This window comes from Tachysurus fulvidraco, chromosome 19 (assembly GCF_022655615.1).
Source record: "Tachysurus fulvidraco isolate hzauxx_2018 chromosome 19, HZAU_PFXX_2.0, whole genome shotgun sequence".
Taxonomy (NCBI): domain Eukaryota; kingdom Metazoa; phylum Chordata; class Actinopteri; order Siluriformes; family Bagridae; genus Tachysurus; species Tachysurus fulvidraco.
The window spans coordinates 8673128-8684181 of NC_062536.1; the positions used below are offsets into that span (position 1 = coordinate 8673128).

The 11054-nt window shown below is 35.6% G+C and overlaps 1 protein-coding gene across 1 annotated transcript; it reads right to left on the reverse strand.

The window, feature by feature from the left end:
* Positions 1–1504: 1504 nt before the first annotated feature.
* Positions 1505–10310, reverse strand: slc6a1l (solute carrier family 6 member 1, like). The gene is made up of 13 exons (XM_027166697.2): positions 10064–10310; positions 8651–8782; positions 7695–7795; positions 6355–6464; positions 5674–5806; positions 5097–5231; positions 4111–4214; positions 3889–4013; positions 2828–2940; positions 2510–2641; positions 2270–2372; positions 1848–1948; positions 1505–1711 (listed from the first exon to the last, which is right to left on the reverse strand). Exons 1-13 carry the CDS (start codon positions 10299–10301, stop codon positions 1505–1507), a joined length of 1734 nt encoding a protein of 577 aa, XP_027022498.2. The 5' UTR covers positions 10302–10310.
* Positions 10311–11054: the final 744 nt, after the last annotated feature.

Below are 11054 nucleotides of genomic sequence, written 5' to 3' on the forward strand. Positions count from 1 at the left end.
TTAGACCTGCTTTTGTAAACATGACAAAATTGGTTTTACAGCAGGCAGCTTTGGTGCCTCGTGGCTTCAAAGCCTCTTAGTTCAATGTCCAGTCCTAAGCACAGGTTTGCTGTTTGTGTGAGGCTTGTATGCATGTTGTGGGTTTTCTCCTGGTTCTATAGTTTTAGTTGTACTTTCCAAAGCATGCAGGTAGGTGAAATTAAAGTCTAATTAAATGAATATGTGCTTGTTGCAACAAACAAGCATTCCACCCAGGGTTCTTGAGTTAAGTGACCCTGACCAGGATAAAAGTCAGTATGAAATCCTAAATATGAAGGAATTGACTATTTTGACGATATTAGAATAATGACTGCACATAATTGTTGCTTGTTAAACTGTAATACAAGCCTGTTAAAGAAAGACTCATTTTAAATATGCAAGATCTGATTTTAAGCCAGCAGAATAAAGAATTCTCATTTCTCAAAGAAGATATACTCTTAAGAGTACATGTACTTTATATTGTTTCATTGTGTAAATCCTTTGTAAGGGCAGACTATAAATACTATAAATATACTGTAAACAGTATACTGACAAGACAAGATAGCTATGAAATATATATTTAGAAGTAATGAATGTTTCCCCCAGGGGGCACGGTGGCTTAGTGGTTAGCACGTTTGCCTCACAACTCCAGGGTTGGGGGTTCGATTCCCGCCTCCGCCTTGTGTGTGTGTGGAGTTTGCATGTTATCCCCGTGCCTCGGGCGTTTCCTCCGGGTACTCCGGTTTCTTCCCCCGGTCCAAAGACATGCATGGTAGGTTGTTTGGCATCTCTAGAAAATTGTCCGTAGTGTGTGAGTGAATGAGAGTATGTGTGCCCTGCGATGGGTTGGCACTCCGTCCACTCCTGCCTTGATGCCCGATGACGTGAGTGAGTGAATGTTTTCCCTGACAACTGTATATTATACATTATTACAAGCTTTTAATTTAAATATGAGAAATGTACAACATGAATTATGTGTATATACATACTGTATATGTGTGTTTCTTTATCTACAATTATTACTTTAAAAAAAACAAAAACATAAGTATACAGTATGTACTTAACATGTTAGGGGGGAAAAATGCCTGCTTCTTTAGTGTACTCATAATGTATACATGTTGCAAGATGCACAAGTCATACAACTGCATACTGAAAAAGCTATGAGTATGTCGTTTGGGTGAGTTTTTTATACAATCATTATATGATACATCATATCTTATTGATTGAGCTAAACAGAAAGAGCAATTGTCAGCCATTGGTGATCTGCCTGGCCAGTGTGATTTTTTTCTCGTGTTTTCTCTTTTAATTGACATCAGACAGAATCTTCACCCATTATTTCTGCTTTGTAGTGTTGCCGTGTTAAATGGTTGTCCTCTTTTGGCCTTGCTACCTCGTTGGGCTTTGTCATTTTGTGCCAGCGCTGCAGAGGACAGACAGAATTTCTGAGTTCATGGCACTAGCAGGTCAACACCTTGTACAAATACATTCATGTTGTAAGGTCAATCAGACAATAAAGCAGCCTTGCCTGATGAAAGCTTCCCTTGATGTTGAAGAACATGTAAATGATGTATCCAGGAATTAGCAGCATAGAGGAGAGAGCCATGAGCCAGCCAATGCCCTGTCCCCAGTCTGGGAACACATACTTGCCCATGGTGAGAGGGGTCATCTCTATTGCACTGAAGGTGAAAACACCCTTCACACAAAAACATATTAAATTATCTATTTCCTCAGTTACGTCAAGTTAAATAACATTGCTAAAAATGTTCAATGTATGTAAATAACCTCTTTAAACCAGTATTTTTGAATTTCTCTCATGTACAGACACATACCAAACAGATTGATGGTGTGAAGTAGAGCCAACAGAGTTTCCACCAGCCACACGGACGATAGCCAATCATCTCCTCAATGTTTCTATAGAATCTCTCGGCTCCTTCCATGAAAGACACCAAAGGCAGAAATGATATCATCTAATAATTAGTGTTACATTCTATTTTTAGCTGTCTAGAATGTTTTTTTGTCTAGTAGTGCTGGTAAAATTTTATTTATTTATTTATTTATTTATTTATTTATTTATTTATTTATTTATTTAAATGAAAGATCATAGTTTTTGAATTGAACAGCTTTTTACAACAATAATGATGATGTTGGAAATTCTAAATAAAAAATAAAAGAGCATGCCCATATGTTCTGCTGCACATGAAAAACGTGGTGTTCCTTTAATGTTTCTGTATGTTATGAGAGATATATATACCATAAAACCAGGCTATGGCGACTGTCTCAAAGAATACAAGGAAGAGGAGGCACATCCCACTGGCTGAGTAGTAGTCAAATAGCTTGAACACATACAGTCCACCCTGTACCGTGAACCAACACACACACATCATAGAGTTAGCATCTTCTAAACACAAGCTGCATAGATTTTAGGAGATTCAGTGTCACTATAATTGTATAACCAAAGACACTACAAAATTCCCATAGAGTTATGCATTACCTGTGTGATGTTAGACAAGCCAATGGTGAACGAAATAATGCAGACCAAAAGGATGAATAATTTCTTCCTCTTTCTTAAGAAGGTGGGATATTCATCTACTAAAGCTGTGATGAAACCTTCCACAGTACAAAACTATGGAGAATTAATAAACCATTACTTTCTGCTTCGACTGCAAATACAGGGTACTTCAATTGTCCATATCCAGTGAGGTATAAATTATTATTAGTGGTGTATACTGGGATTTCTAAGTCATTTAGTATATCTTAAAAATTAATAAGAAGTAAAATCTTTGTATTAAAGCATCAATATGTATTTTACCTGACTATCTAGTCCAAGCATCAAAAGCATGGAGAAGAAGAGAATGGCCCATAGAGAGGACATGGGAAGTTGAGTCACAGCCTGAGGATATGCCAGAAAAGCCAATCCTGGACCTGAATTTTTACAATCACACAGTCCATCCAGTCAAATAAATTTATAAAGAAATGTATGCCATGCCTATGTATTATGTCTACTTTGAAAATGTCTTGAGAATTTCACTTTGAATTGTTCACTAAATCACTATTCATGTAGTATTAACCAATGTTATAGTTTTCATTTGTAAAACATCTGTCTTGGTCTCAGTAAGTGAAAATATAGATTTATACACATAAAACACTTTCCTGGATCTGGAAATAATTTTGGTGGTGTGTAAATGATGGTGAGTATTGTGAATTAATATTTTTTATTTAGAATTAAAACCCTATAATACATTAATTTTAATTTGGTACTCTCAGAACATTTTTCATTTCATTTCATTTTCTACCACTTATCCGAACTACCTCGGGTCACGGGGAGCCTGTGCCTATTTCAGGCGTCATTGGGCATCAAGGCAGGATACACCCTGGACGGAGTGCCAACCCATCGCAGGGCACACACACTCTCATTCACACACTACAGACAATTTTCCAGAGATGCCAATCAACCTACCATGCAAGTCTTTGGACCGGGGAGGAAACTGGAGTACCCGGAGGAAACCCCGAGGCACAGGGAGAACATGCATACTCCATACACACAAGGTGGAGGCGAGAATCGAACCCCGACCCTGGAGGTGTGAGGCAAACGTGCTAACCTCTAAGCCACCGTGCCCCCCACTCTCAGAACATAAAGGTAGAATATAAAATGGAATATAAATTGTATTGTGTGATATTAAAATGTATATTAACCTTTTAACCTTTTTTTTTATCACATAAATCATATATGTTATAAACTTATACATGCATAACATTGGCATTCTGTTCATATAATAATGGGTAACATCTAATAAATGAATTTTCTGTATAGTGCTGCTGTGTGTATGCATATGCTGTTTAAAAAAAAGTCTTTATTGTACATCCTCCTACCTGAGGCAGCCAATTCATGGACTGGTTTCTTGGTAATGTAGGCCATGAATCCAACAATGGAGAAGATGACAATGCCAGCAAACATGCTGGTGAAGGAGTTTATGCAACACACAATGATGGCATCTCTGCAACATGGAGAATATATATGATAGATAGTTATATGCAGGTAAGTAAGGATCTAATGAAATCTACATAAAAGCTTTTGTAAAGGAAGAGTCTTACCTGTAAACATCGTTATTAAAAGTATTGTAACTGCCCAGAGCAATCAGAGAACCCAAACCCAGACCATAAGAGAAGAAGATTTGAGTGGCCGCATCCAGCCAAACCTAAAGAATACAGGGAAGAATTTATTTGTGAATACAGAATAGATTTCACTTCTTCCATCCATTATAAACTAAACTATGTAACTCTTTTGCACATATCTCAATAGTAATAAAAAAAAATATGTAATTTAGAATCAATTTGCACTGAAAAATGACAAGATCATTGTATTTCATGGAAAAGTTTACCAAGAAATTAAATAAATAAATAAATAAATAAATAAATAAATAAATAAATAAATACGCTATTCAATTTATCAGCAAACAAATTCAAATCCTGAAGCAAAGTTGTTTTGTAATCTACAAACGGCCAAAAGATCAGGAGATGTGCAAACCACTTTAACAAGTTTAAACTCAAAAACAGAAACCAGAGACAGAATAAAAACTGAAGCCACATAAACAATATACAATGAAATGCAGATATAAATACACTGAGCAAGTAATTCACAATCTGTGTGTGGAAGTAAAGTCCTTAAAGACTAGGAACCTAATAAAAACAGCTCAGTGTGATTTTAGAGAAATGTAGTTATCTTTTCTGGAATTAAATAAGTGAATATGCGAATATATTCTAGGCAGAAGATCCCAATTTTTATAAGAAGAGCAAAAATTCCCAGACCACTTTGCATTTTGGTAAACAATACAATTTTACTTTTTTGTCGGTTTGTCGGACAGTGAATCCCCTAATAATAATACATACATGGAGTGATATTTTCAGGTGTTAGTTGTTAGAAGCCTGCAGCAGTTAACCATCCATCCATCCATTTTTTAATCCATTTATTTCAATTTATCATTTTAGCTTTCTTTACAAGCCAGAGTAGTGCACAGCCCCCAACGGTAACGTAAACATTACAGAGTGAACAAGTGCTCCTGGCTACAGTTGAACACAACCTCAGATTTCTGGAGCTTGTTAAAGTCAGGGGTGATGTAGAAGAAAATGCCATCTTTAGCCCCCGGGAGAGTGATGCCTCGGAAAAACAGGATGAAGAGCATGAAGTACGGATAAGTGGCAGAGAAATAGACCACCTGAGGAAAATGAAACACTATAATTTAGATGTTCAGCCTGCTATATCATGGGATTTATTTCCAGTAGTGCAGAAACCTAGTTTACATTGAATGTTAATGAAACTGTTTAATTGGCAATGTCCATCAAGGTTTTTGGGCCACTAGAGAGTACACATATGCCAACTACATCAATATCCAATTATCTTCTGGATTCAACAAGGATAAACCAAGTGTCCTTGGTGTGCTTTAATGCCTCTGAACAGTATTTATTAGTATTTATTAGGTAAGCTGATGCTCATTTAAATGATAACAAATAAGGGAATCAACAATGAACAATGGAATGAACAGGAAACAGATGTTGTGAGAACCTATACAGAGAATTATGTAAATTGTATTAAATCACATTATTAAAATAATGTAAAATCAAGGCTCTATTAAAAGTAATAAGCATGCATTGCCATACCTTTCCAGTCCATTCCACTCCTTTCCAGATAGAGAAGTAGACTAGTACCCAGGCCAGAGCTAGAGTCCCAGCTAGGGGCCAACGCAACTCACCTGGATCCTCCAGGCCACTGCTCAGCTGGTGCATGTTCCTCCTGTAAGGATACAAACAGGATATATACTGTATATATATATATTATTTATATATATATATATATATATATATATATATATATATATATATATATATATATATATATATATAGCATCATTGCATTTATCCAATCAAGTGAGGCCTTCACACAAGTTTTCATTATACATGTTGTTATTAATGATATTTATGGAAGTGTTACACTAATCACCCTGATCTCATTGATAAATACTGTACAACTCAAAAAAATTAAGCTCAATTTTACTTTTACAACCTACAGAGTTCAGATTTTAAGCCAAAAGAGTTTAATCTGAGGTAAAGCTTCAGCAATTTATTTTGATGATTAGCAAAATGAAGGAGAAATTGAACACAATCATTGGTGGACATCTGAGGTGCGACAAACTAGTTTTCAAAATCAATAAATATTGTCTTGACTTACTTTATATTATGATGAATATTAGGAGGGTGACCTAATAATTGTTGTCTTGCTAATTAGTAAATATTATTTCTCATTGTTTAAACTCATACTTTTAAAAAAGGCTGATCACTTACTCCCAAAACTCAGTTACAGCACTGGTCATGTTGGTTGTGTCAGGCAAGCTGTAGTTGGAGAAACAGCGATCGGTGTTCCAAGGGTTATCACAACTCTGCCAAGGCAACTCCTGACAAGATAGGGAAAAAGGGATGCTAAGATGCCTAGTTTATTTCTAGTGTTTCCTGTGTGTGTTAGTCTTGTTATGTGCCTGTGCCTGTGTGACTGTCTTTGCTATCCTTGCATTTGGGTCTAGATCTTGCCCATGCTGGAGGCACCCATTATTTTTTTTTTTTTTAAGAGATTAGTTATTCAACAGATTACTGGCTTTGTTGACATGTACAATATACACTACACATTGCAGAATGAACATATATCCAGGGAGACAGATATTAGCCCTTGTATGTTGTTCGTATTTTTGTTACTCATCCAGTGTTCGTGGGTCTGGTGGACCCAATGCATTTTTGGGTTTTTAATTCGACACAATCAAAAATTTTTATGTTAAAATACTCTACAGATGTTTACTTCATCCCAATTACAAGCAATATAAACAGCATATATGGTTATTTGCCCTTTACCTATATTACATCACATGTTTAAATTGTTACTCATTTTTTGTTGTTTTTTAATAAAATGTAATTTAAAAAAAGAAAATCAAATTTAATCAAGTTATGAGTGGAAAAAATCAACAAATTTACAAGGAAGCAAAGTTTTTTTAAAAACTATTGATGTTTAAGAATATGGGTCCCAAAGGCCCGAACAACATACAAGGCTTAGACAAAACTGATACAGACTGAACAGAAAACAGAGTTGCTGTCACATGTAAAGTGGGGCAAGAGGGTATTTGAGCTTTGTAAAAGTCTGCCTCTGTTCTACAGTGAAAAAAGAATGTTGCTATTCCCATGGCATAGTCATGGAAAAATCACTTTGCTCAAAAGAAAAAGAAAAGAAAAACCCAGATGCTTATTATTTCTGTAGTGCCTTCGAAAGTGCACTGTAGTGCAGAGCTGAGTTCACAAAAAAGCCAGGATCATCTGAGGAGAGATGGAAAGACCCAGCAAAGGATATGAATGTAACAATGGAAGCTGGACTTGGAGAAATAGAATAGAAAGCTTAGGACATTGTGCATGGTAAAGCAAGTGAGGGAACTGTTTGAATATCAGTAACATTAAAGTCTTATCTAATTCACTGTGCTGCTGCAGAAGTTATGGAATACAGCCTCATTTATATCTGAGGAAATGAATAAATTAATGAATATTGCAGTTAAGCAATTAGCAATTAAACAATGCAATCATGAATGATTTGATGAATAAAATGAGTGAATAGACTGTTACTATTCCAAAAGATAGGCAGTACATACTGAACTGAAGGAGCTGAACAGGTAGTAGAGAGCCCAAGCAATAATGACAATATAGTAGATGTTGAGCCAGAAGGACAAAACTGCAGCAGCCAGACCTACACCTGAGAACGAAATAGAACAAATAATTGGAGAGGTGAAGAGAGAAGAAACTAGGTTCGCACATTATTCATTTGAATAGTGTAATAGATTTTAACTATAGACATTGTCACAAATGCAGCTTCACAAAATTTTTTGACTCTAGGGAACAAAAGCTAAAGAATTTTGTAAAGCTGCATTTGTGACAATGAAGAAGAAATATCCAGAGCAATCCATCCTCTTCTGGGTGACAATGAATAGTCAGATTATAAATCATTACTCTTCAATATCTGTATACTATAAAGAAAAAACAGTGTGCTGAAAAGATGTTTACTATGAGCATAATGTGAATAAGAGTCTTGGGAGAAAAAAGAATGAATAAGAATCCATGTGAGATAATTCACATATTCTCATGCCTTTTGTGTCCTCACAACAGACAGCACTCTGCATCACCAGCCTGCTTACTACAGAAGCACATCTGCTGTTCATTAAGAATAAAGCAGGAGTAGTCAAGAATGTCTTAATGAGAGAGCAGAAGTAGCCAAGAGCATCTGCTCAGGCCAGGAATTTTTACACTTTTTATACATCTAAGATTACTGTAAATTATTCCAGTACTCACAGACTTCTAGTGTGTGGCTTTTGCATCATCAGACACTGCTAGATAGGTAGGTAGGTAGGTAGGTAGGTAGGTAGGTAGGTAGGTAGGTAGGTAGGTGTAGATAGATAGATAGATAGATAGATAGATAGATAGATAGATAGATAGATAGATAGATAGATAGATAGATAGATAGATAGATAGATAGATAGATAGATAGATAGATAGATAGATAGAATTTCGTAATTTTTCTCTGTATGCATAATAGGTAATGTACATTTTATACCTTTCATCATGGGTATGAGTTTCCAGACCCCAAGTCCTCCCACTGATGTGTACTGTCCTAGTGCAGTCTCCAGTAGAAATAGAGGAATCCCAGCAAACACCAGTGTAGTGAGGTAAGGAATAAGAAATGCTCCTGGAATAAATAACAGACAATTTATTATACCATTTCTTATAACCAGACTAACTCCTAAATATAAATGTGTTTATTCTATTAGTAGATTTTGCTTACAATACATTTTTGTGTCTATGTGTACATAGAGTATGTCACCTATTGATCTTTACCCAGTTAGCTATTGTTACTTGTATTGGCATTGTTCACTTCATCTGTCACTTGACTATCTAAATGATAATTTTGTACTTCTTTGTGGTCCCTTTAATTTGTAAAAATGTTCAGAAATCAATTAATAACAAGCCATTGAAATGATCTGCTAGAGTGCTCTTCTCAAGAAGTGAATCATGCTGTGCCATGGCTTTCTACCATTTACCGTGAGCTTCTATTTCTGTTGAGCTATTTATTCAACTGGTGAGTCACAGATTTGCAGCTCAAAAGAAATCAATGTGTGAATGCAGTTATTTAGAGGACACATCAGCAGGCACATGGCATCAAGCCTAATGAAGTAGGGAATTGTAGGACGCTGACATTAGCCCAGCTATTAATAGCCCATTTCCTCACCTGACTATCTGACAGTGAACAGCCAAAATTACTGTAGGCAGTATGCAGATTTTAGGCTGAAAATGACCAAAATTGTAATGTTTAAGTTTAAAATGATTAATTAGTGAACATTCTATATTTGTATAACATTTTATTCAATGGCCTGGCTACAAGCTTAGCTAGTATAATGCACTAGCAAAGATAATATCCTAACCCCACCACTGCCTTTCAAAGCTTTAAACAAATATCAGATGAATTATTTTGGATTTTTGTGGAACCAAGTACAATAGAATCTCCAGTGGTCATCAGAAAAAATATACAGAATAGTATGAGACACTGGGGTTTTTTTGTTCCTAGCCAGGTTGAAGATTTATATAGGCTCTCAGTAATAGGTGATTATAGAGTCAAAAAGATTTGTGCTCATCTTTTTTATACTTTACTGCTATATCTATAACACATTATCTACAGTGATTGAGAAGATGAATGTGAATTATAGTTGCTGGGTAATGATTGTGAACCAGGTGGATTGTCAGTCATTATCCTTTTTTACCCCAGAATAAAAAAAAATCTTTAAAAGTAGATAGACTATAGACACACTGTCCAATGTACTAATGTAGGCAATAAAACCACAATTTAGTGTTTTAAAATTTGATTACAAAGGTTAACTTTCGCAAAAAAAAAAAAAGGAAGAAGAAAAAAACTGCATGAATCCATGAAGTATTTTCTAAAATTCTAAAATATATTTTTCTTGTTGTTTCTTACCTCCTCCATTTTTCCCACAGAGATATGGGAATCTCCAAACATTTCCTAGGCCAATGGCATATCCTATGCAGGACAGCAAGAAGTCAAACCTGCCTTTCCAGGTGCCTCTATCTGGAAGGGTCTGCTTGCTCTCATCTGGACCAGAGGTCAGGCTGTGGTTCATCTCCTCAAAAGGAACAGCCTGCTTGAGCTCAGACGGTGAGTTGAGCTGCACAGTGCTATCCCCCGTTTTTCCCATTGATGTTCCACAGTCGACCTAAGGGTTAAATTAAACATTACTTATTGTAGCACTTGGCTGTTAATATTGTCCTGTATGTGATGCGATTGTTCTACAAACTATGCAGATATTTAGTCATGAACAGCAGTCAAGTCATTAAGATTAAACAGAAAGATGGAAAGCTTTTGTCCGGGTTCCATTGTTCAAGACAGGGTCAATTTTATGTATACAACCCAAATGAACTAAATCACTCAAGGATTTATAACTTCTATTCAAATTTAAGTTGAAGTTAAAGTTATCCCCAATACCATGTCCTTAAATTCTCCATTGTAATAGATTGAATATCCAGATTTTATTTAGCAAGGAAGTGTGCTGCAATTTTGAGTGCATTGAGTGTGCTCAATGTGCTGCAATTTATGGCACAATCTGTTTTGCTTCACAGCAAATCTTTCTAAAGATAATATTTTTTAAAAGTTTGGTTTATCACATTGTCTAATAAATCTACCATTTTTTATTTATACAACCTAATTTTCTAACCAATGTGTCAAAGATGCATTTTTGGTTTTATTTTAGCCCACTGACCAGCCACATCAATCTCATTTGCAAAAATTTACAGATGAACATAATCTTAGTTTAATGTTTTTCTGAGTAAAAATGAACTCCTGGCTGTGAACCAAATGCTGTATTGTTGAATCTGTGTGTCAGGTCTGTGAAGTGAACTGTGAGTCTGTAACGTTAGTGTCTTGGACAGGAAGAAGAAAGGAAAAGTTACTG

Coding starts and splice junctions, on each gene's coding strand:
- slc6a1l (XM_027166697.2), bottom strand. CDS start 10,301: ATGGGAAAAACGGGGGATAGCACTGTGCAGCTCAACTCACCGTCTGAG. Junction 8,783..10,063: donor CTGTGGGAAAAATGGAGGAG/GTAAGAAACAAC, acceptor TATTTATTCCAG/GAGCATTTCTTATTCCTTAC. Junction 6,465..7,694: donor TGTTCAGCTCCTTCAGTTCA/GTATGTACTGCC, acceptor CTATCTTGTCAG/GAGTTGCCTTGGCAGAGTTG.